The following is a 26,954-nucleotide window of genomic DNA, read 5'->3' as shown; positions in this document are numbered from 1 at the left end:
CTTTCTCTGTCTTACCCTCCACTCAGCACAATACCCTTCAGGTCCATCCATGCCTCCGCAGGTGGCAAGAACCCATTCCCTTCCCTGGCTGAGCAATAGTCCATTGTATATATGTACCATGTCCTCTTTATCCATTCTTCCATTGACAGACACCCAGGCTGCCCCCACATCTTTGCCATTGTAAACAATGCTGCAATGAACATATGGATGCACACGTCCCCTCGAAGCAGTGTTTGGGTTTCTTCAGATAAATACCCTGAAGTGGGATTACTGGGTCCTTTATCTCGTTATAGCCTTTGTTTTAAAGTCTATTTGTCTAGTATAAGTATTGGTACCCCAGATTTTTTGTTTTTTCACTTCCATTTTCATGAAATACCTTTTTTCCATCCTTTTACTTTCAGTCTATGTATGTCTTTCAAAATGAAGTGGGTCTCTTGTAGGCAGCATATGTAAGGGTCTTGTTTTCTTATCCATTCGGCCCGCCTGTGTCTTTTGAGTGGAGCATTTAATCCATTTACATTGAAAGTAATTGTTGATAGATGTGTGGCCATTACCATTTTATTATTCATAATTTTGACTTTTTTTTTCATCTCAAAGAAATCCCTTTAACATTCCTGGTTTGGTGATGATGAACTCCATCAGCTTTTTCTTGTCTGGGAGTCTCTCTAGCTGTCCTTTGATTCTAAATGATAGCTTTGCTGGGTAGAATAATCTTGGTTGTAGGTCCTTGCTGTTCATTACATTGAATATTTTGTGCCAATTCCTTCTGGCCTGCAGTTTCTGTTGAGAAATCAGCTGATATTCTTATGGGAGCTCCCTTATAAGTTACTAGTTGCCTTTCTCTTACTACTTTTAGGATTCTCTCTTTGTCTTTAACCTTTGCCATTCTAATTATAATGTGTCTTGGTGTGGGCCTGTTTGGGTTCATTGTGTTTGGGCCTCTCTGTATTTCCTGGACTTGTATGTCTATTTCCTTCACCAGGTTAGGAAAGTTTTCAGTCATTATTTCTTCAGAAAGGTTCTCAATCCCTTGCTTTCTTCTTCTGGTACCCCTGTGATGCAAATGTTGTTATGCTTGATGTTGTCTCAGAGGTTTCTTAAACTATCCTCTTTTTTTTTTGGATTCTTTTTTCTTTTTGCTCTTCCAATTGGGGTTTGTTTTTTGTTTTGTTTTTTTGTTACCTTGTCTTCTAAATCATTGATTCAGTCCTCTGCTTTATGTAGTCTGCTGGTGATTCCTTCTAGTGCATTCTTCATTTCAGTTATTGTATTCTTCATTTCGGAGTGGTTCTCTTTTAAGATTTCTATGTCCTTTTTTCTGCTTGCTGTCTCTCTGTTGAAGTTCTCATTGAGTTCCTTGAGTAGTCTTTTTTTTTTCTCTTTCCTTTGAGCATTCTTATATCCATTGTTTTGAACTCTGTATCTGGTAGTTTGCTTGCTTCCATTTCATTTATTTCTTTTTCTGGGGTTTTCTCCTGTTTTTTTATTCAGGACATATTTCTTTGTTTCCTCATTTTGGCTGCCTCTCTCTTTGCTTCTATGTATTAGGTGGATCTGCTATGCCCCCCAGTCTTGGCCAGGTAGCCTTATGTAGTAGGTAACCTGTGGGGCCCAGTGGCACAGTCTTCCTGGTCACCTGCTCTAGGAGTGTCCCTTAGGATTGAGCCTTGGTTGCTATTGGCATATCAGTGAGTGGGATTGACCCTCAGGCTAAGTGGCTGTGGGGTTTTCCTTCATCCTCAGCTTACGGGCTGCTGTGTGGGGGGCTTCCTCACTGAGTGGGATTTGTCCCAGTGGGCTCTGGTGCTCGTTAAGACCGCCCTTTGTGTATGCCACTTGTGGGGCTAATTAGGCGGTGCTCTGCTGTAGTCTGAAGCAAAACTCCAAGTATGTTGGTTCTGGTGCTTCTTGCAAGGGACTCCAGTACAGGCCCAGGTCACCCATTGCCAGTGACCAATCGGGCACTACCTGATAAGAGCTACAAAGTGATCTGCGGTTGTTTGCTGCCTGTGCTAACCCTGGATGCACATAGGAGAGGCCACACTGTGAACTGAGGATATCTGCCATTAGTACTAGGCCTAGGGTAGCTACACATAATGCCAGGAAAACCCAAGGCCTATGGCCACCTGTCAGCTCCCTTAAGGTTCAGCCTCTGATAAAGCCTCGTGCAGTATCCCAGTTGGGTGAGGCAAGGTCACAGGGACAAACTAGAGTGGGAAGAATTGTAGTCACCAGGTTAAAGTAAATTCTGGTTTGATGCCAATGCTGAGCTTGAAGCTACTCAGCAAAAGTCTCAGCACGAGGCCATTCGCCACCTGTCTGGAGTCTATGGGATTCTGACAGTTTTCCAAGAAAGAGTGCAATGCAGCTGGGGCTGGCTGCTCTTGGAGAAAGTACCTCGAGTGTTGGGAGTATTGGGTGGGGTGGGGTCCCAGTGAGTCAGCAGGGTGGAGCTGTGGAGCTCACTAGATGAATCAGATTCAGATGTGGCCAGAAGTGTAGTGGGAGGGCTCAACACAGGAAAGATGGCGTAAGCCTATCGTCTGCACGGGAGAAGGACCCCTCACAGGGAAAATGCCGACTGTCCTCCAGCTCTTCTCCCGAACCACACAACTCAATCTACCCCTCGTATGTTTCTGACACCCCCTGAGTTACTCTCCTTCCACTGGAGCCCAAGGTGAGTGCCTGGGAGTGAGAGAGTCTGTGCTTGGGCCCTTTAAGAGGACACCTGGGTTTCCTGCCACCTTCCATCCCACCCGCATGGTTGGAATCCCCTCCCCACTGTTTTTCCCAGCCAGATATTGTGGGGGCTCCTCTTCCCAGCACTAATTCTCTGGGCTGGGGAGGCTGGTGTGGGGCTGGAGTTCCTCTCTCCCCTTGGAGAGAACCTCTGCAGCCGAGATATCCCTCCCTGTTCTCAACTGCCACATGGAGGTTTGGGGTTAGCCAGTTCTGGATCTCTGCCCCTCCTACCAGTCTCAATGTGGCTGCTTCTTTATAACCTTAGTTATAAAACTTCTGTTCAGCCAGATTTCAGATCGTTCTCCAGGTTGACTGTTCTATAATTTAGTTGTAATTTTAATTTGTTCACAGAAGGAAGCAGGCCCAGTATATAACTACTCCCCTATCTTGTATCTCCCCCACTTTCCTCCCTTGAATGCTTAATTAATAGTCCTTAGTTACAACATTTTTAATTTAACTCCTCTTTCAAAGAGATAGAAAACCAGTTTCATCTTTTTCTGTGCCTGAGGGTTTATTGGGGGTTTTTTGCTTTATTCCTGATTTAATTTCTAGTTTTCAAGGACACATTTTTAACTGATGTTAAATGCGTGTGATTTTCAGTTTCTGTTACTTAATCATTCTAGTAAATATAAACAGACTAGGAATTCTATACATAAGTTTCTAGTACAGTTAGTTCCCATCTTGCTCAAGTGATTTGTTTTCTAAAAAATTCACTTTGAAGTTGGTTTTTTGGAACTAAAAAAAAATGCTTTTTTCCTATACATGTAGGATAGTGTAATTAAATGACATTAGGTTCTAAGATAGCTCACAAAAGACTAATTCATTCTGTAAATGAACTATGATGTTATAGAACTTGACTCAAGTTCACTGCCTCATTTTAACTTGCAAACTTAGGAACACAGACTTCTCTGCTCTTTCTCACTCTCATTATGGCTCCAGCAGAGAGAATGAGGAAGCCATTGAGCTGCTTCAATAAAAGGTCTCTTAAGGATCTAGTGGCAGCAAGGAGTAGAAAAAAGGTTCTGGTTGTTCACCAGCAAGCAGCCAGCAATGAAAAGAGATCCAGCAGTTATGATATAAATGCATCCACAGCAGCTATTATTCTTTGAGGCCATTGCTTGTGTTGCTGAAGCATTGGGATTAAATTCAACCAGGAATTATAAATTCTAAATTGACTAAATTAGGACTAAGGACTAATTTTCGTCCTTTGTAGGGCTGAGAAGTACTAAAATCTGTTCTGCTTTTCTTTTCTAGTTTACTAATGAGAAAAGCTTTGTTTGATCACCTCACTGCCCGAGGCATTCAGGTAAATTTCTGGAATAATGCATTTTGGAAAGAGCATAGTTTACCAGTTGAACCCAAATATAATGGGCAATAACTTTTAACTGACTTAATTTGGTCCCAACTCTGATGATTCTGCTTTACTGGTTCACATACGAAGACCTTCATTTCTTCCTTACAGTTGACAAGAAAGCAGTGGCATTTCAGTAACTAGAGTCCACTTACTGAGGTCTGACAATTAAGTTCGCGAACTTGTTGCAATGATGTTACTAACCTTTTTTGATATCAGAGGGATTATTCATTACGAATTTGTACCAATTGGATAAACAGTTAACCAAGTTTACTATTTGGAATTGCTGAAAAGGCTGCGTGAAAAAGTTAAGATGAAAATGACCTGAATTTTTCACCAATTCATAGCTCTTGTATCACGACAATGCCCCAGCTCACACGGCACTGTCTGTAAGGGAGTTTTTAGCCAGTAAACAAATAACTGTATTGGATCACCCTCCCTATTCACCTGATATGGCCCCCAATGACTTCTTTCTTTACCTGAAGATAAAGGAAATATTGAAAGAAGACATTTTGATGACATTCGGGACATCAAGGGTAATACGACAACAGATCTGATGGCCATTCCAGAAAAAGAGTTCCAAAATTGCTTTGAATGGTGGACTGGGTGCTGGCATCAGTGTATAGCTTCCCAAGGGGAGTGCTTCGAAGGTGACCATAGTGGTATTCAGCAATGAGGTATGTAACACTTTTTCTAGGATGAGTTTGCGAACTTAATTGTCATACCTCGTATGTGTAATTGAGAATAGCTAAAGACACAGGTGTGGGACAGTGCATATTTAATGAGCAAAATGGCATATTTTAAAGGGTTCAATGATTTCTTAAAATTTCAAGTATAAAAGATTATTTCTAAGTGTGCTGAGATTGTAGTGGATAAATGCTATTATAAAAATAATTTTCTATCTTAACATTTCTTCTCATACTTCTCATGCTTCTAATTTTTAGGTGTATATTTGGGTATTAAATGAAGAACAAGAATACAAAAGAGCTTTTGATTTGGGAGCAACTGGGGTGATGACAGACTATCCAACAAAGCTTAAGGATTTTTTACACAATTTTTCAACATAGAAAAGGAAGTACTCAGAAGCATTCAAAGAAAACATAAAAAGACCTAAGAAAAAGAATTTTCACCATCATTTTCCTAAGCCATTTCCAGAATGGTAAAAAGTTTAATCAATTAAGTTTTTATTACCTCATTTTTAAGCCTGTTTGAGAATCTAGAAACTATATATTGTATATTTATTTTAAACAATGTTCCATATTTTGCATTTGTAAATAGTTTGTTTAGAAAGATAACTGGTTATAAGATGTAAGTAGAAGATTATTGATTAAGATTTCTGTATGTGATTCTAAGTAATTCTGAAATCAAAGACTACTGGATAATTTGATATTAGCCTTCACCGGAATAAGTCAACTAATTAGTAAAACAAAATTATTGAAGGCCATTATAGCTATTCTGAGTTGTCTTGTTATTTCTACATACATCTTAGTTAAAAGGGAAAAATATAGTGGAAGGAGAGCTCAGAAGTCAATGATGTTATCTGAGTACATTGTTAACAGAAGGCAGACTCAAAGAAATAACTGAAAGTTTATTACTTAATCAGAAATAAAATCTGTAGACTGAGATTTCTTGGTTGCTGTTGTTAATGGGGACATTCTATTTGGAATCTTCAGGTGCGTGACAATGCTACCATGTCTTTTTTTTTTTTTTTTTGATAAATATTAGAATTGCGCTTATCAATTGTAAATTAAGACAAGAACCAAATAGTCATATTTTTTGTTTCCTTTAAAGAAATGTAAATTTTCCATTTTTGTCAATGACTGTGTTTGGGCCTACATCTAGATTTTAAATAACATCTTGAATCCTAATAATCATATGAAACTGATAAAAAGTACATATCATTGTTTTTAATACTTATAGTGTATTAAAAACCTGTTCCTCATCTTTAAGAATTTTGTTCTTTTGAGTACTAAGTGGAAACAGGTTTTCCCAAACCATTAGCCTTCACTATCTCAGCTTTTCTGATGTGACTTCATGTAAATCTGTTTGTAATCTTTTTGACTAATTTTCGCAATCTTTTTGGGAGGTAAATACAATCTGGACTAATAAATGTCTTTTAACCTAGATCACATCTCTCATTTGGAGTTTGCCAGTTTACAGCTATGAATGATGATCATATTCCCACCTGTCCTTGGATGACATAAGTAACATTTGCTTTTTTGTTTAAACTGAAATAAAGTTTTCCCAGAACAAAATAAGGGTTCTTCATTGTTTTTTCTCTTTTTTTGCAGTTGTAATTTCACATATGCTTTATAGATACTTTTTTGCAGAATTTGCTGAGGTGATGAATTGATGAGTAAATGCACCTGAGATTTCTCTCTAGAGTAAGGAAAATAAAAGAAAATATGGAAACTCTTTTATGGTAAAGAAGTTGCTTCTTGACATTTGAACAAATAACTTCGGTAGGTAATCCATTAAATCAGTCATTTTCATTTTTACTTATTATAATTTATGGTTATGGTTACTAGAGATCATTTTGATCATATTTGATATAATTCTTTTTGTTATTTCTTCTTCCCAAATTTTGCTTTGTTATGATTCAGAGCAGTTCATATTATAGGACCAGCATATATTTTGTGTCATCCAGTAGAAGATAAAGTACCCAGTATGGTAAAGATGTTTAAAAAGTCATGTTTAACAAGTGTGATAATTTTATAGTCAAGGTAACTTAAATTCACTTAATAAAGGTATAGTATCTATAGCAAGAGAGTAGATATTATCAGAAAACATTTGAATACTGCTTTCCTGATTGGGGCATCACGTTTTATAAGAGGTTAACTATCCTTTCATTTTGAGCTAAATATGGTGGGTAAGGCTAGAGAGGTGGTCAAAAGATGTGATTAAACCTTTCTTTTGGGATAAGCCTGGCCCTAGATTTGACAGGACCACCTATAGGTCTAGTCCAGCATGCTAATAGTATCCCAAGTACATGGCAATTGGACTACAGTTGGCAAGCATTTATTTCAGGAAGCAATTGGCATGAGGGAGTTTTGACACTGAAGTGTAGTAAGAGCTTCTCTGTAGCATTGACATGTTACCAATGCAAAACAGGACAGAAGATATCAACCAGAACTAGGACCCAACTCTTGGAAAGAAGCTCACTAGAACTGAAAAACTGAGTAATAGCACTGGACTATAATTAATAAGGGTAAGTTGGTACTTAGTCCCATTAAACATCTCATTTCTGGCCAGGGCTGATTCTAGAAATTGGGGTAGGGCCCTGACATTTGGTGGGCATCTAGTGGCCACAGCTGTAAAGAAAGAATGGCTGCTGTTGAGTTGGGATAAGAGAACATAAAACATAAATTATAATATGTATGGGAAACCATTAACGTAGAATACAGTGTGAATGATTCTGCTTAGAGTTGTGCACCATGGTAGCCCTGGGAAGGTGCATTTAAAAAAAAATCAACAGAGAATCTGCAGCAGGTAAGAGTGCCAATTGAAGAGCACCAGGTTGAAGAGTGTTCTGGACTAAAAGTTTTATGTCTTAAGTAGATGGCTAAACTTGAGACATTAAAAACAAGAATCAAAACTGCTAGGCAATAACATGATGTAATCATTTTAGTACCAAAAGGAAAATGTAAATAGCAGTCTGAGATCAGGCATCAAAACAAGGTCAGAACTAAAGCAGTCAGATTCGAGAGTTTAAAGAGGAGATCAGAAGACAATTCATAAAGCCACTAGTGATGTTTAGCTTTTCTGCCTCTTTTGTGTAGCACTGTGACAAACTAATGTTTGGAAAGTTGGATCATCCTATTGTCGGGGTTCAGAATGAGTCACCCCAAAAGGTGCCTCTGGGGTATGAGGATTATTTTGAGCTAAAGGCACCTGAGATCCTATGGGCTCAAGAGAAACTGTGCCCCTACAACTTCCTAGAAGAATTTGAATTAGGGGCCCATAATATTATCAAAGATAACCTTTTTTGACCTATCTATGTGACAGGGCAAACTATTCATTCCTGAATATCTGCTCTTCTTATTGTCCTGCAGTGATTCTCTGAAGTCCCAAGGTGACTTACCTCATCCTTAGTTCAGAATGCCATATATACCTCATTTTAACTTTCTGTCCCTAAACCTGTCATGTATGTGGGGTCTCTGACTCATGTAGGTGAGCTTCCCATACATATGTGTGTATTAAATTTGATTATTTTCTCTTGGTAGTCTGTCTCATGTAGACTTAATTATTAAACCAGCTGAAAGAACCTTGAGGTTAAAGGAAGCTTTCTTCTTCCCCCACACTCTATTCTGAAATAAAGATGAAAACCTAGACCAGAAAACAGTCCAGAAACCAGGTCAGAAGGCTAAACAGAGCCAACTGACATTAGCTTGCATAAAAATTAATTTGGCAATAGTCTATAGGATGAGAGACTTGCAGCAATCCAGACATGAAGTAATAAGGGTCCAGATGAAAGTAGTGGCAGTGTAAGTAGAGAAACATTTGACTCTGTGTCTCTGTAAGAGAAGAATTAGTGAGAGTTGGTGACTACAGCTTAAAAGGGGAAGGGAAAGTCACTGCTAACTCCAAAGAGGCCAGAAAATGGGGAACTTGGAGAGGAGAAAAATGATAAGTATGGGTGCTCTTTGAAATGATAGACATTTGAGTGGCTATGCTTTGGGTATACTAGCCCTTGGATGAAAGGATGGTTCTGGAAGAATAGATTTAGGAGTCTCATATATACTTTGTAGGTATGAATTTGCAGAGCTAGCCATTTAGAGGTGATGTTAGTTCCTTCTGTGTATGGTATTCTACTTGCAATTTGAATAGGTTGCTCTGCCACCAAATGCCTATGTTGTGACTAGTATACTTCATACTATGATCAAATTGAATGATAATATACTTTCCCATTCATTTAGGCCTTTTTCTTTGAAAAGCAGAGAACTCTAGCAAAACAGCCGTAATTTAACTCATTGTATCGTTCATGAAAAGAACACAAATACATTGGTCTTGTTTGTCCAGTAGTTTTAAATTTAGTTTCTTGAAGTCCTACAATAACAAGACAGGGTATAGACAGCTTCTGCTGGGTGAGTGGGGATAGTTATGCCAAGAGCAGGCTGAGCAGGTTACCCATTCCCAATTTGACCAGAACTGCTCCACTTTTTTTCTGTTTAATGTATCAATTCCATAAAGTTTGATTTAAAATAGTTTTCTACCAAAAATATTATTTTGCCTTTATAATCTTTGATGTGTCTCTTCCTCCATTCCTTCATCCCTCCTTTCCTAACTCTCTCTAAGCTTTTTGCATTCAATCAGTTCTTCAAGAGTTTGTGGTCCTTCTTTCTGGTCAAAAACTTTTCAAGTATGATCAATGGTTGGGGGAGGAGCATAAGATAAGAACAAGTAATCTACAAATGTAAACAGTTAGCAAGAAAAAAAATGTTTTTCCTCCCTAGTAATCAAAAAATCTATACATTACAAAAATTAAGTGAGATACCAATTTCTAATTCAGATGGGCAAGAGTGAAAGTGTTGAGAGGCATGGAGAAAACAGGCATTCATGAACTGTTGGAGAGAATATAAATTGGCAAAACACTTTGAGGATCAATTTGAATACATCCTTTAATTAAGATAGGAATAATATTCTAAGAAAATCATAGGATGAGTACCCAAAGATACATATGCAGAGTGAAAATTTGTAAAAAACCTAAATATGCAACATTAAAGGACTAGTTAAGGACTAGTTAAATAAGTTATGATAGGTCTATATAATGATATCATTAAAATACTACTCTTTTTTATCTACTGACATGAGACATTAAGTGAAAAGACTAAGGCATAGAACTGTATGCTGTGTAAACAAAAATATTTATACATATTTATTTTAAAAGTGAAGTGATATGTACCAAAAGTATTAATTGTGCGAATTTTTTTATGATGATGGAATTATGAGTGATTTATTTTTAATTGTTTACGTTCTTCTAATTTTTCTACAATTAACAGAAATAAATGCTTTTACAAAATAATTTTAAAATAAAGGCCTTTCTAGCTACTACAGCATTGTTTGATGTCCAGGGCATTAACAGGTGTCTCTTCTCCAAATTTTAGTTTCTTTCTTGAGGAGAGAAACTTTTAACTGCCAACTTGGAGTTGACCAAGGAGTCCAGATTTCCAGCTTAGCCACTCCTTTCCAGCAAATCAGGAAAGAGGGATTATGGCTTTGCTTTGAATATGATCCAGAAATTGATCTGGACCTTTTTAAAGTATTCATCACGCCACAACTCAAAGACATTTACTTGTTATTAATTTTTTGGTCCATTTCTTTCTTTCTTTTTTTTTTTTTTTTTTTACAATGCATAGTTTTGGGGGTTTTTACTCAAAAAAAAAGAAGAGAGGGGTAGAACGTAAGTGAATAGATGACCTTTGATGGGAAGGACCACTGTGTCTCTGTTGTAAATGAAAAGAATCATGGCATACAAAAGCAGGGTTTTGTGGCTTTGGTGGTGGGAAGGTTAGAGAGTTTTCATCTAAAGGTTTCTAATTTCTCAATGACAGGTGAGCCAAGGTCTTTGCTAAAACTTGGAATGGTGAAAGGGGTATGAAGGTTTGAAGAAAGAGAAGGCTTGTCAGAGTCATATTAGGGAGTGGGAATGTGAATCTATTGGAGAAACATAGTGGGGGTCCTCGGCTGTTCTGAGGGCTAATTTGAGGCCTGAGATTCTGTATTTAAAATGAAACCAATCAATAAAAAAAAAAAATGCAAAAAAATAAAAATAAAATGAAACCAATCAACCCAATCAAGAGTCATCAACAAAAGAGTTGGTAATTTAAGAGAATAAAAACATTCTTGAAGGAAGTGAGTGGGGAAAAAGAGTGAACAGAGTTAATCCTTAGAATATGCCCAAAGGAGATAGAGAAGGTACGGTCTGAGAAGTAGACATAGGGAAATACAGTGTCTTCAACACCACCAAAGTAGAGAATTGAAGAAAGAAAGTGGTTATCAGCATTGTCCAAAATAGGACATTAAGATCAAGGAAGGCAAGGGCTGGGATAGGATGATTACATTTGGTGTAAAAGGAGGTCTCCTTAACTGAGGTTCATTCATCTCTCTAGTTGATGGAACTGATACCAGATTGCAAAGGGATGAAGAGGACTGAATGGTACTAAATGAGGCTAGTGAAAATCAGCCACTTATTCAAAGAAACTGGAGAACCAGGACATTTGAAAAGGCAGCAGTATCAAGTGAGTTGTGTTCTAAATGGGGAGGCTTGTAAATGTGTGAAAATGAGAAGGAGGTAGTGGAGACAGATTGGAGATACTGGAGAGAGAGGACATGTGAGCAAAGGTCTCGTTCAAGATGGAATGGGTTGTAATTTGTTCAACAAATATTTACGAATGCCTGCCATGCCTGGCACCTGGGTTACAGCTGTGAACCGTACAGAACAATTCCTGTCCTCCTTGGGGCTTTTGGTCTCATTGGTAGGTAATCAGGAGTTGAGAGAAGAGAAGAAAGCAGTATCTTTTTTCTTATACTCCAGGGCAGAATGGCAGTATAAAAAACTGGGATGTTTTGCACTTGAGAGAGGATAGAAGAACTCAAATGTATTAGTCCCCTCAGGTTGCCATAGCAAAATACCACAGATGGGTGGCTTAAACCACAAATTAATTTTCTCAGTTCTGGAGGCTGGCATTCCAAATCAAGGTGTCATCAGGGTTGGTATTTGGTGAGACCTCTCTTCCAGGCTTACAGACGGCACCTTCTTGCTGTGTCCTCACATGGCCTTCTATCTGTATGTAGAGAAGAGAGAGGGAGATATAGACAGAGAGAAAGAGAGAGAGAGATACAGAGAGAGAGAGAGAGAGAGAGAGAGAGAGAGAGATATCTGGTGTTAATCCTTTTCTTATAAAGACATTAGTACTATGGAAATAGGACCCTACCCTTATGACCTCACTTAACCTTAATTACTTCCCTAAAGGCTCTATCTCCAAATAAGTCACATTAAGGGTTAGGGCTTCAATTTATGAATTTGGGGTGGGGGGCACAGTTCATAACAGGTGGGGATGGGGGTCAAAGTGGCAGAGGTGGAGATGGGAAGGATAAACTGAGGAAACCTGACAGAGTTGGAGAAGAAGTGCTAGTAGCTGACCATGGAAGGGCTCAGATGGAAGGAAGTCTGCTGTGGCCAGAAATTGTCAGAAAGAAGCTGATGTGTGTTTGTTTCTTAGTTTCCTAAGTTATCTACTTGGAGATTTACATGCAGCTTATGCTAAGCAAGCCTGTAGATTGCTAGAGAAGAACAGCAACAAAAACAAAAAACCTTTCAAATGTTTAAATTCAGATTAAGATTCAAGTGAAAGTAAGTTCGAAAGTTTGGGTATTGCTGAAAAATAATGTCACATTTACATAAATATTTAGATTTCATTCACTTTTACATACATTCTCATGTGTCTCTTACAATAAGTTGATATCACATTCCCATTTGTTAGATGAAACGGAAATGAGGGAATTTACAAGTTTTCCTGGTTAGAATTGGTGTGGTTGGTTCTTCTCTTCCTCCTCCTCCTCCTCCTTCTTCTTTTACTCTTTCAGCCATTTATTTTTATTTACAGTTTGTGTTCAATGCAAATCAACTCCATAACACTTATGCTATGAATCAAAGCATAAGTGCACAAACACAATACACGATCCAAAATATATGTACAGCATCCAGGTATGAAACAAAAGGAAATGTTCAATTCACACACACAGGAGCTTGAGATCTGTTGGTGTTCTTGTGTAAGTTTCTAAAGATGAAAAAAAATGACTTGAGTTATCAAGTCTACTGTGGCCATATTAGATATTGGAACATCTAAGCATCAGTGTGTGACTATGCGAACAAAAGACTTGAGGGAGTGTCTATTTTTAAAAAGGTTTCTGTGCATAGAAGCAGTTGTGAAGAGATTTACTTTCCAAAATCAAGCCCACAGTAGGAGCAGGTTCAATCTAAAAATATTGAACGATAACTAAGTGTTCCAAATGTGGCTATTTGGATTCATAGTTTTTTTGTGTGTTTTTTTTTAAGTATATGCAGAAAAAGTATAAAAGTTTTTCTAAATTTTATGTAAGTAAGTTTCCAGGCTTGACTTTCCAAATACCTGATTTATAGTTTTGGCTCCTTCATTATTTGCCTTTTCTGTTTTAAGATTTGTCAGTTTTACCTTCAAAACATACCTTTTTTTTAATTGTAAAAAGTGTTCAACATACAAAAATAAAAAGCATTTTGAAGTTAGTTGAGGGTCAGTTTAAGAATTAGTTCCACTCTTTGTAATTAGTTTAGCTAAATGAATCCGACGCGCTTGAATAGGAATAACTGGTACTGTGTTTCCCCGAAAATAAGACCTAGCTGGACAATCAGCTCTAATGCATCTTTTGGAGCAAAAATTAATACAAGACTCAGTCTTATTTTAGTATAACATAAGACCTGGTATGATATGATATGATATGACATGTCATGACATAACATAACATAATATAATGCCAGGTCTTATATTAATTTTTGCTCCAAAAGATGCATTAGAGCTGATTGGCTAGGTCTTATTTTCAGGGAAACACGGTAAGTATATAAACAAAATTTACTCATTATGCTTGGATTTGGGGTGGATTCCAATCCATCATTGCTCTGGCATATGTCAATTGCTATATAAAAAGACACATGCAATATCCAATCCAGAGCCTCAAAGGAAAGAGTTCAGTACCCAAGAGAACAGTAATCATTTAACAATGTAAAACCTGATCCAGAGTTACATATACCGGGGTACCAAAAAAATGTATACACATGACTTGTATTCATCTTTTGTTATCGGTATATATTGAGTATTACAATTTTAATAGTTTTTTCCTTTCTTAAAATGTGTATACATTTTTTTGGCACCCTCGGTATGTATATGTATTAGTCTTTTCTAATGGAAGAAATAAAACCTTACAGAAAAAATGGTATCTGAGCCCTATCCCTAGTCCTATTCTCCTTCCTATTTGGCCAGTGGGGATTCCTAGCATGAAATCAGAGAGAGAGAGGAGAGGGAGACTGGCATTGATTCTCTCAGGTCCCTCTCTATAAAATCACTTTGGGTTGGCTGAGTCCCTTGACTGAAGGGCAAGCTTATTTCATGGTGGTTCTGTCTCCAGGACCTTCTCCCTCTTGGTTCCAGTAACAGCTTCCAACTTTTCTCCATTCTGGCCTATGGGTGGTAAGAGTTCTGCTATTACTAGTCCTGGGGCATTTTATTATCCTTGTGGTTTCCTCATACCTTTGTAAATGATCTCTTATTAAACAATACTCAAATTGTTATAATTTGAGTATGCATCTGTTTCCTGCTTTTCCCTTACTGATTCACCTGGGAAGCTAGCCCAAATACAGATTTTTGAGACTTTCTTTCACCTTTCTTTTCATTAATTCTCTTAGTTATTCATTAATTCAACAAATATTTGAGTGCCCCATGTGGCAGGCACTGGGCAAGGTGCTTATGGATACCGTGGTAACAAGACACATTTCCTACCTTTGGGAGAAGACAAACAATAAACAACTTAATTATGGCTAATTATAATGTGATAGAGGGTTAAGGGGGTAGGGGGCAACTTTAGATTTAGTGGTCAAGGAAGGCTTCTCTGAGGATGTGACATTTCAGCCGGAAGTATGAGATAAAACCTGAAGGAAGAGTGTTTGAGGCAGAAGAAACTGCACGTGCAAATGGTGGGAAAGCGCTGGGCCTTTTCAAGGAGCAGTAAGGAAACCAGTGTGCTTGGAGCAAAGTAAACTGGAGGTGCAGCATAAGGCTAAAGAGCTAGGCAGGCGTCAGATCATGCAGAGCCTTTTCAGCAGGCCATGGTAAAGAATTCACATTTTATTCTAAGTGCAAAAAAGAGCCATTAAAGGGTTTTAAGCAGATGAGAGATATTATATATATATAAATATATATATATAATATGTATATATATATATAATATGTATATATATATATATATATATATATATATATATATATATTTACAGCTTTATTTTTTTTTAAAGATTTTATTGGGGAAGGGGAACAGGACTTTATTGGGGAACAGTGTGTACTTCCAGAACTTTTTTCCAAGTCAAGCTGTTGTCCTTTCAGTCTTAGTTGTGGAGGGCGCAGCTCAGCTCCAGGTCCAGTTCCCATTGCTAGTTGCAGGGGGCACAGCCCATCATCTCTTGCAGGACTCGAACCGGCAACCTTGTGGTTGAGAGGAGGCGCTCCAAACAACTGAGCCATCCGGGAGCTCAGCGGCAGCTCAGCTCAAGGTGCTGTGTTCAATTTTAGTTGCAGGGGGCGCTGCCCACCATCCCTTGCAGGACTGGAGGAATTGAACTGGCAACCTTGTGGTTGAGAGCCCACTGGCCCATGTGGGAATCGGACTGGCAGCCTTTGGAGTTAGGAGCATGGAGCTCTAACCACCTGGGCCACTGGACGGCCCTGTAGTATTTTTTTAAAGATTATTCTTGCTGCTGAGTAGAAATAGATTGGAAAGGGGCAAGATGGAAACAGATATGGCAGTGGGAGTGGAGACCAAAAAAATGGCTGGATTTGAGATATATTTTAGAAGTAGAACAAATGGACTTGGTGGGTGAAGAAAGGGGGAAAATCTCTAGGTTAATTGGTAGGTTTGGCTTATCCAACTGGGTAGTTGGATGATGGGCAATTTACTGAGATGGGGAAAAAATATATTTCTGGAGGGAATATGAAAAATTCTGATTGAAATCACTCCTTGAGAAACCCTCTCCAAAACCCTAGGATGTATGTTTTAATCTCTACAAAATAACTAGATACTCTGACCCTACTTGGTATCACACCTATTATTTAATATTTACCAGAGTCCTATGAAGTAAGTGATGTTATCTCCGATATATTAATGAGGAAACTGAAACTCTGATGGGTTGAATGACTCACAGATTGCACAGCTAGTAAGGTGACAAACCTAGTTCTTCAGAAACCAAGTTCAAAGCTGTTTTCACCGCACAACACTGCTGTTCACAGGCTAGTTCTTTCTCCATAACCTTTGTCACTGACCTTCTTAAATACGATCATGGGAAGAGTGTGTTAAAAGGAATCAAATTAGCTCATGTATTTTCCTTCCTCTTCCAAGTAAGACTTTTGTTTAAACAAATTAGTATTTAATATACATCAGTGCTAGGCCTCTTCCAACTGTTATATAGTGTTACATGGAGGATTTGTTTTTCAGTTCCTCATTCTAACCATTTTAACCATATTATAAAATAAAGAAATTTGACTTTTAAAAAATCCAGAGTTTCATCTTTTCTGTCTTTTGTGATGTTTAAAGTCAAATATTAAAGCTTACCAATGATGAAGCTATAGTTCTGTGTACTTAAGTAAAAGTTCAGATGAACTATATAACTTTTTTACAGGTTCTTTCCCAGTGCCTTCTCCTCTGTAGCTAATTCACTTCCCTTTTTCTTGGGTATATTTTTGCAGTCATCATGTTTAAATCATGTGATTCTGAAATAAGAAATATTGATGTGGCTTTGCAAAATGTAACAGGGTACATCCAGTCCTATTAATCACTAGCAGCAATCTGAATTTAACCTATCAAAAACTTAGATAAATGATACCATCTTAGGAGAAAAATACTTCTTGATTCAGGTTGGAAATGCTGAGAATTATGGCAACATTTTCCTCAGGAAAAAAGTTGTCTTTTTCTAAATTCATCAGCTTCTGGAATAACGTCACCCAAATAACTTGTGTTAAAAAGTTATTAGAACCACTTCACAATCATTAGAATGGCTACCACAAAAAAGAAAATCCCCAAAATAACAAGTGTTAGCAAAGTTGTAGAGATATAGGAACCCTTATGCACTCTTAGTGGGAATGTAAAATGAATGGTTGCTATGGAAAAATAGTAGGGTGATTCTTCAAAAAATTAAAAATAGAATTACCATATGATCCAGTAATTCCACTTCTGGGTGCATATATGAAAGAATTGAAAGCAGGGACTTGCCAAGATATTTGCACACCATGTTCATAGCATTGTTCACAATAGTCAAGGGGTGGAAGCAACCCAAGAGTCCATTGACAGATGAACAGATAAACATAAGGTGGTGTACATACAGTGCAATATTATTCAGCTTTAAAAAGGAAGGAAATTCTGACATATGCTGCAACATGGATAAACCTTGAGGACATTACGTTAAGTGAAAGAAGCCAGACACAGAAATACAAATAATGTATGATTCCATTTATATGTGGTACCTAGAGTCATCAAATTCATAGAGACAGAGAGTAGAATGGTGGTTGCCAGGGAGTGGGATGGGGGGAATGAAGAGCTTTTGTTTAATGGATAGAGTTTCAGTTTCTTTTTTGTTTGTTTGTTGTTTAAAGATTTTATTGGGGAACAGTGTGTACTTCCAGGACTTTTTTTTCCAAGTCAAGCTGTTGTCCTTTCAATCTAAGTTGTGGAGGGTGCCATTCAGCTTCAAGTTGTCCTTTCAGTCTTAGTTGTGGAGGGCACAGCTCAGCTCCAGGTCCAGTTGCCACTGCTAGTTGCAGGGAGCACAGCCCACCATCCCTTGCGGACCAGCAACCTTGTGGTTGAGAGGACGCGCTCCAACCAACTGAGCCATCAGGGAGCTCAGCAGCAGCTCAGCTCAAGGTGCCGTGTTCAATCTTAGTTGCAGGGGGTGCTGCCCACCATCCCTTGCGGGACTCAAGGAATTGAAGTGGTAACCTTGTGGTTGAGAGCCCACTGGCCCATGTGGGAATTGAAACCGGCAGCCTTCAGAGTTAGGAGCATGGAGCTCCAACCACCTGAGCCACCAGGCCGGCCCTAGAGTTTCAGTTTTGCAAGATGAAAAGAGTTCTGGAAATAAATGGTAGTGGTGGATACACAACAATGTGAATATTTTTAATGCCACTGAACTATACACTTAAAAATGGTTAAGATGGATTCAGTAAAAAATGTGGTTAAAAAATAAGCTCAAAATAAATTTGATAATTTTGGTGTGGTGGATAATTAGGGTTTTCCATCTATAGAGTCATCCACAGAAGTTACCAGGAGGACCTGTACTGCCAAAGCAGAAATTACTTATTTGAAAACAAAACATGAAGAAAGCTTACGTGTGTAAAATTGGCCAACTGACATTTTATTAAAAGTCCACTCAAAACTTTAAAAAAAAGTTTTTAAGATGGTAAATTTTATGTTATGTGTATTTAAAAAATTACTTTTGTTGTTTAGAAGACTATAATAGGACTTTGACAATATGGGAAGATAAATGTTTATTTCATCTATCTTTAATAGATAGAATTTGGGTTAATGAAAATATTTTAGATTTTTAATATTTTTAGAATGTTAGCATTTATTGATCATCTATTCTAAACTTACCCAAAAAGGAATAGTTCTATCCCTGATAGAAGAGCATTTATTTTCTAATGTTCTTTCTGCGATTGGGAGCTCTCATAACCACGGAGAGCAACCCATTTCAGCTCCTGGATGCCCACTTTGGTTTGCAACTTAAATTCCATAGGCTGTGCTGCTTTGTCCACCTCTAATATACAAGAAAATCCTGATAAAATAGTCATCTTGTTGCACTAGAGTCCTATTCTGATACCACCATTAAAATGATTACCTTTTATTAATGAGTATGCTTTTAGTGTCTGTGTTATACTACTTTTTCAGTACATTTTCTGGTCTACCGGAAACATCAAAGGGTAAAAATGTTGTTCTTAAAATCCAAAAATTATAGACATATGTAGAGTAAAAAATGGATCTCTCATTCTTCAGCCAGTTCCACATCCCAAAGATGACAATTGACTGCCATGTGTTCAGAGTATTTTCAAGAACAAACCATTCCATTTTATCACAAATAATATCATACTATTCATATTGTTCTATAGCTTACTTTTTTCATTTTGTCATCTAATCTGTGTTGATTTAGTTATTCCAAAGTCATCTTTCTATTCACAGGACATTTTCCAGCATTAGTGAAAATATAGTGTAGAATACAACAATGGACTGCGAAGGATTTTCATGATACTGCTTTGTCTTATTGCTCCCCCATTCAACTGTGAAAACTTTCTTACAAACCAAGGATTTGATTTGAATAATATCTAAACCTGAGCTCTGGTAAAACAAATTTAAAAACCTGGCAAATTGCTTTCGAAGGAAAAGCCGCGACAGTGTCGTCTATGTAGGAAAACAAAAAAGTTAATGAGCGTTACTGTATTTTGGTTTTCTGGTGTCATTCTTTTGGGTTCTTGAAACTAATTATTAGCACCAATTCCTGAAAAATCTCTGAGCAACAGAAATCCTGTAACCTTGTCAGTACCTTGTTTTCTGCGGACATTCATTACATCTTCCTGCAGGAGCAGGTAGAGGGCACTTGCTCCATGTTCTTCCTTCTACATTCTATTTGAAATGTTGTTCATATTTTGCTACCTGACATCTACTTTCCTGTGCAACTGGCATTTGGTTTAGGGTAAAGTCTGAGATTCTGCCAGGTGTAGTAGGAATGCCTTCAGTGACATTCCTGACATATAGTCATTCAAATTCAAAGTGGAAACATTATTGTTCACTCTAGGAGCAAAATCTCAAGGACTGAAGGAGGAGCCCCAATAACTTTCCTGCACAAATAAAGATCTCCACTGTGTTACCACTTCAAGATTAAGGGATTTATAGGACATAATCCTCAGATGCATGGTTCTGGATTAAATCCTGGTTTTGATAAGCCAGCTGTAAAGGTCATTTTGAGATTGGTGAAATTTGTATGTGGGTGTTAAATGAGATGAAAAGTTATTGAACTAAGTAGAGATCATTAAATTGAAGCAGATTATAAGGCAACATGTATATAAAATCTCATTTTGGTAAAAATGCATGTTTTTATTTATCTCTCCGTAGAAAAGTATCTCAAAAGAATATATAGTAAGGTATGATAAGACAGGGGATTGTAATGGTGGCACTAAATCTTCTATTTTGAGATTTGGACCTCTGGTATGATTCGATTTAACAAGTGTAATTTAGCTTGGGACTTTTTGAAAGTTTTCTTTGCCTCCCTCCCCTCCTGCCAACTTCAGATGAAACTAGGACTCAAGGCAGTAGTCTCCAGCAGACTCTGCCCAGCCGACCCTTCTCTTACTTTAATAAAACTTCCTCTGTATTTCTACCTGCCTCATGAATTAGGTGAGCAGCCGCAACAGTGTCTTCTATGTACCAGGCACTGTCCTAGATGTTGGAGATTTAATAAGGAATAAGATGCAGTCTCTCTGAGGGGATTGATGGGGAATTATTATTTCTAAGGCATTTTTATATATATTACCTTCCTTGATTCTTGTAGAAGTCCTTTGAGGTAGTCATAAAGAAGCAGGCTCAGAGAATTCTGAGAATTGCTCAAGGTTGATGACCAATAAATTGCAGAGTATCCAAACCGAGGTTTTCTGATGGCAAAACTCAGGATATACACCATGAGGATTAATATTTATAATCTGAACTTGGAGAGAACCTGGAGACCTGACTTATTCCTCTGTGGTTCCTTACTTTTTTATGGTAGACACAGGAAATTTTCATTCTTAGCTGGTAGTGCATTTGTATTTAATATTTTGGAGGACTAGTAGGGTTCTGGCTCTTTATGTCTTGAGACTATTTAGGCAACATTCTTTAAAAGATCATAAACGATAGCATAGACTACAAAATGCTTTTGTTGGAATTTTCGTTGTCGTCATAAAAAGCAAATACTGTCGGGCTGGCCCAGTGGCTCAGGCGGTTAGAGCTCCATACTCCTAAGTCCGAAAGGCTGCCGGTTGGATTCCCACATGGGCCAGTGGGCTCTCAACCACAAAGTTGCCAGTTCAATTCCTCTCAAGGGATGGTGAGCTCCGTCCCCTGCAACTAAGACTGAACGTGGCACCTTGAGCTGAGCTGCCGCTGAGCTCCCGGATGGCTCAGTTGGTTGGAGCGCATCCTCTCAACCACAAGGTTGCCGGTTTCGACTCCCGCAAGGGATGGTGGGCTGTGCCCCTTGCAACTAGCAATGGCAACTGGACCTGGAGCTGAGCTGCACCCTCCACAACTAAGACTGAAAAGGACAACAACTTGAATCTGAATGGCACCCTCCACAACTAAGATTGAAAGGACAACAACTTGACTTGGAAAAAAGTCTTGGAAGTACACACTGTTCTCCAATAAAGTCCTGTTCCCCTTCCCCAATAAAGTCTTAAAAAAAAAAAAAAAGTAAATACTGTCCAGGGCAGCCAAGATTTCTTACATTTTTTTTCTGTCTGCAATGTGTAGTGTAGATATATAAATTTCACTTTTCCTTGGGGTGTTGCAGTCATGTACAACAAAACTATTTTATTACACTGAGTATTTTATTACACTGAGTATTTATTATTATTTATTATTTATTATTTTATTACACTGAGTATTTATTACTCAGTGTATTTTATTACACTGAGCTTCTGGAGTGCAGGAAGCTCATCTTATGCACCTCTGCTATTTCTCTCTTTCCCACATGAGGTACATGGTAGATCCTCATTAAAACTTCAAGTTGAAAAGAGCAGGAAAAGAGAAAACGAATTACGGAAACTCTGTATTTGGGTGGACAACAACATTTTTCAGTTAATTTGCAGATAATTTAGTGAATCTAATATTTGCAATGAGGGGGAAAAAAGCTAGGGATCTATGAACTTCTTTCAGAATTTAATGAATGAAGATAAAATAGCTTCCTTTGTGTAAATAAGAACATTCCTGTTTGGATTTTGCTTGGTATTTTCTTGTCACATAGTCAGCAATCTTTGAAAAACACTTCAAGGAGGAGGAGGACTGGAGGGCTGCAGGAAGAGGCAATAAGGAGGATGAGCAAAGTTGTAAACAGGACTCTGCTCATACTGGCCTGAGGCCTATCTGATCTTGGCCAACCCAGTAAGCTGGAATCAGAAATGAATCTTCCTGCGGGGCCTTCACTGAATACTTGCCCTTTGACCTAAGCTCAGAGAGGGGACTAGGGGCCACTCTGTTCTGGAATGCTCTATTCCTGAGATTGAGCAGAGGTCTCAAGTGTTGCTGCTGCAGTTTCCCCAAAGCAATGAGAGGCCAAGGACAAAATGGTTCATTTTGTTCAACACCACAGCTTGAAGAAAACGTGAGATACAATAGCCAACTTTCTTTATAAGTGTGTGCACAGAGTTTATTATTATATGTTCATTCAACAACTCTTTGGGTGCTCACAATATGGAGGTTCTAGGGATATAGGAGTAGAAAAGGCAGGCAAGGTCTCTGCTCTGAAAATCTGTTCTGAAAGTTTTAAGGCAACTATGTGCAGGCTGACTAAACCATCATTGTGTATTATCTGACACTAAGCACCCTTTTCTCTTTTACCAACTCACCATGGAAAAGGACAATCTAAGAGCAGAAAGCATGAATAGTATCTGATTCTAGCCGATTAAATGGATTAGTATCCCTTTCCTTTCTTGGAAAAGTGATCACTCTCCTTTTTATTGCCTGGAAAGAATGAATGCCAAGGCTGCAGGTAAAAGCTATAGACATGCAATATTAACCAGTTTTGTTTCTGTGCTTTTCCATTTCCAGGATGTGTCCTCAATTGCATGTTGGAAATACAAATTCCTCAACTGTTTTTTTTCTACCTTTGTACATCAGTGTGATATTGAACAGGAAGTTGGCAAACTTTACCTGTAAAGGACTAGATAGTAACTATTTTAGGTTTTGCAGACTCTAGGGTCTGTCACAACTACTCAACCCTGCCATTACAATGTAAAAGCAACCATAGCTCCTACGTAAGTGGATATGTGGGGTATGTTCCAATAAAAATTTATTTATAGATATTGAAATTTGCATTTCATATAATTTTCACATATCACATAATATTATTCTTCTTTTGATTCTTTTTCAACCACCCGAAAATGTAAAAACTGTGCTTAGCTTGTGGGCCATGAGTCATAGCTTGCCAATTCCTGACATAAAGGACTGGTTAGTTCAGTTAATTAGGACCTGGTGATCAGGCCATGGCTGCGGATTTGACTTTCATGTGAGTGAGCTCATCAGCTTTGCATTGGTGAACCTGTTGCAATCTGAAATTCCACCCTCAGTTTTTGAATATGACTTGAATATGTAGGCCATTAGTTGTCACCAGGGGAAGCCAGTGAAAGATGCCACTTCCTCATGCTTTCATTTCTGTTATAGAACAGCTTACTGATGATTAGTCACACTTTTTCTGTCACTTGAAAGTTTTTTAATTCCATTTTTTCAGAATAGGGTGACACAAATTGTAGTGTGCTCTTCTCACCCCCTTTATGAAGGCACTAAAGGCAAAACTCTATGGGTTTTTGTTGTTGTTAGGTAAGAAAACAGACTTGTAAGCATTTTGGATAATTCTCTGAGAAGGCAAAACAGCTGTGTTGTGCATATTTAATATTGCTCTTGTACATTTTCTTGACCAGGATCATTTTATTCAATTCCCTTAGGTTTGCTTTGCACTGGGAAATAAGAGGAGTACTTTTGTTTCCTCTTGAGGTCATTTCTGTGCACTTTTGTAAGACCCAGAGCTCTTTTTACCTTAACTAAGCATTACGGATAGCTTTGTGCTATTTTCTTATGAGAAGGCATTACTTTTCCCGACCTAGATTCCCTTGCCTCTTCCACACCTCTTGCGTCTCTGCTTTTTAAATGGCTTTGTTTTTGAGGTGAAGCAACTGGCCATGGGGGATTTGTGAAGTGTAAATCACAAATCCCTTGGAGGAGATTTATAAACAAAGCCGCTCTTTGTCAGGTATGATTGTAAACTGGCTGAAATCCCTCCAGTAGGAATGATTTTTTGATTACAGGTATAAGTAGGTTCAAGGCTGTTCTGTCTCATGGACTATTGCCTAAACTTGATGTTATTATAATTAGGTTTGGAGGAGTGACCCCTGCCGGATTCTCTGTGTGATCAATTCTACCAAAAAGTTTGTACAGAAGACCTGGGTTCAATCCTATCCTACCCAAGCTTGAAAACCTGAATTATGCTTGATATTAAAACTTGCTTTTTCTTGTACTCCAACCTATCAGAGAACCCTGTCAGGTCTACCTTCAAAACATATCCAGAATCAGATGCCTTCTTACTTTTTCCTAAAATGCCACAACTCTGACCCAAGCCCAAACCATGTCTCTGCTAGATTACGGCAGAAGCTCTCTCTGCTTCTTCCCTTGCTCTTCTTCAGTCTTTTCTCAGCAGAGCAACTAAAGGGGTCAGTTAAAAACTTAGATCATGTCTATCCTCTGCTCAAAACCCTCCAATGATTTCTTCTCTATCCCAGCATAAAAGCCTTACGACGGCTTATTTTGTCCTTCGCCCCAGCTCCTACTTCTCTTACCTCATCTCCTGTTACTCTCCCCATTGCTTACTCTGTTCCAGCCCCACTGGTCTCTTTGCTTCTCTGACAACACACTTCTGCCTGAGGCCTTCCTACTTCTCTTCCAGAGGCCAAGTGTTCCAAACAGAGTACACATCCTTCAGGTCTCTGCTTAAAAGTTATTTTATAAACACATATTCGTAGAATGGCTAAAATGAAAAAGATAGACACAATCAAGTGTTAGCAGGGATGTGCAGGAACTGAACTCTCATACTTGGCTGGCAGGAATGTAAACCGGTTCAATTGCTGTTTGTCATTAATTACTAAAACTACACATACACCTACCTATTCCATGACCCAATAATTCTACTCCTCCACATATACAAGAACACAGCAGTTTTATTCATGATAGCCTCAAATTGGAAATGATCCAAATGTTATCAATAGGCGAACAGATAAACTGATCTAATCATGAAATGGAATAGTACAAAGCAATAAAGAGAAAAACTGCCTTTACATGCAACAGTATGGATTAATCTCACAGACATTATGTTGAGTGGAAGAAGCCAGACACAAGTGGATACATACTTTAGGATTCCATTTATTTAGTTTAAGAGCAGGTAAAACTCATCAATGGTAATAGAAGTCAAAATATGTAGCCATTTGCTGTCAGAGGGAGCTGACAGGGAGGGGACACTAGGGAACCCCTCTGGGACACTATAAATATGCTATTTCTTGGCCTGGGCAGTGGTCACATGAGTGTATGTAAAAATTCAAGTTGTACATAGTTGTACGCTTTACATACTCTACAGCATGTATGTTATACCTTCATAATTAAAAAAAGAAAAATGAAAGAAAACAAATGCACGTATCTAAAATAGCCCATCCTACCTTCTCTTCACCTCTCCCTCTTCTTCTGTTTTATTTTTACCCGTAGTACACATCACCAACTAGCATATTTTTTATATATTAATGCACTTGCTTATTTATTATCTGTCTCTCCCACTAAAATGTAAGCTCCACGAGAGCGAGGACTTTGTTTACTGCTCTATCTCAGAGCTCAGAACAATGCTTGGCACAGAGATCGCAATAAAGATTTGTTAAATAAATGAATACTGCAGCTTCAGCTCTGGATATGCTTACAAATCAGTATTTATCCAGGACACAAGATACTCCTCTTTCCTGATAATCAGCACTATGACAGATTTACATAATGCAGTTTTTGTTTTGTTTTGGTTTTTTTTTTACAGTGAAAAACTGATTACAGATTGCAAAATGGGTTTGGGGACAATGATGTCAATCTTTGGGTTGAGTTGCAGGCACTGGGATTTTATTGACAAAGACATTATTTGGTTGACTTCTGGGCCCAAACCTAAGAAGGCAGAAGAGTGGGTGATATCGGTTCCTATTTCTCACTCTCCCAAGATGTTTGAGTTGTGCAGTATTATTTTCTCAGAAGCCGGAAGAGGGAAATGAATAAGACATTGTCTCCCTAAGCTAAATGCTTGTGCTATCAGTCAAGATCTTTGACCCTGGAATCAGATAGAAAGAATGAGCAAAGCAAATCTTAAGAAATGTGATATAGTGAAATGGACAGGGTGGGGAGGGAGTTGGTCCCTTCAGATCTAGAATGCTCTTGTTGATTTGAAAGGTGAAACACAGAGAGAGGATAAGAAATATACAAAAAAAAAGAAATTTGCCTTAAGGTAGCGTTTAAGTGCAAGAACGTAGACATGAAAAAGGGAAATGGGTAGAGGATTTTGAGAAATACAGGAACATGAAAACAGTGATAAGTAAAAATACAAATTTCTCAACTATAAACTCAGTCAAGGTGGGAGGAGCTGGCATGCTTGGAAATAAGGTTGATTGAGTACCTACTATGTATTTGGTATTTAATATGCTTTTCTCATTTAGTCCTCGCAACAGGTGTTTAGGTAGGTATTATTGGCCTCAGTGTTTTATTAGAGATCAGGAAATTGAGGTTATAAAATTTGTTCACAGATGATGAGAGAAAGAGCTGGGGATATCTGCCTAGGACGAGATTAATGTGGAGATAACTCCCTCCCCTGAATGCCTAGTTATTGTCTGTGTCACTCATTGTCATGGCTTATTTCACTACTTGATTACTTATTTGATCTCATCACTGCTATCTGCAAGTTAAGGTCCAAACAGCAGGTTTAGCTTTCTTATGGCATGCCATGCTTTATAGTCTGACTCCCACCATCTTTCCAGCCTTTCTTCCTATTTCCAAGTTATCCTTGGTGCCAGAAAGAACGATTTTTGTCAAAAAGTAATTCTAATCAAAACTCCTGCTTCAAAACCTTTCCTTACAGTATTACTTTGATGATCAAGTTCAAATTCCTTACATATTATATACCTCTTCTTATCTTTCCAGAATCCACTCCCATTTCAAATACCCCAAACTTCAGCTACACCAAACAAAGGCACGGTTCTCTCCGAAGACAGTGAGTGCTCTTCAACACGTCCCTACCAACCTCCATTTGCCTTCCCTC

The 26,954-nt window shown here is 38.2% G+C and overlaps 1 protein-coding gene across 3 annotated transcripts in view; it reads left to right on the top strand.

Annotated features, from left to right (window-relative positions):
- The window catches only part of GDPD1 (glycerophosphodiester phosphodiesterase domain containing 1), a 44,598-nt gene extending 38,043 nt beyond the window's left edge, over positions 1-6,555 (top strand). The window contains exons 9-11 of one of the 3 annotated variants that reach the window (XR_013991854.1): positions 3,997-4,048; positions 5,038-5,252; positions 6,219-6,555. Coding sequence is in view for 2 of the 3 variants with exons in the window: in XM_081027445.1 (XP_080883571.1) it covers positions 3,997-4,048; positions 5,038-5,160 (175 nt within the window). In the remaining variant the exon portion in view is untranslated. Of the gene's footprint in view, positions 1-3,996; positions 4,049-5,037 lie in introns of all 3 variants that reach the window. The other 2 variants (XM_081027445.1, XM_081027444.1) reach the window with 2 other exon arrangements.
- The last annotated feature ends 20,399 nt before the right edge of the window (positions 6,556-26,954 follow it).

This window comes from Rhinolophus hipposideros, assembly GCF_964194185.1.
Source record: "Rhinolophus hipposideros genome assembly, chromosome: 20".
Lineage (NCBI taxonomy): Eukaryota > Metazoa > Chordata > Mammalia > Chiroptera > Rhinolophidae > Rhinolophus > Rhinolophus hipposideros.
Note: the sequence above shows the minus strand (reverse complement) of the source record. Positions and strands in the feature narration are given on the sequence as shown.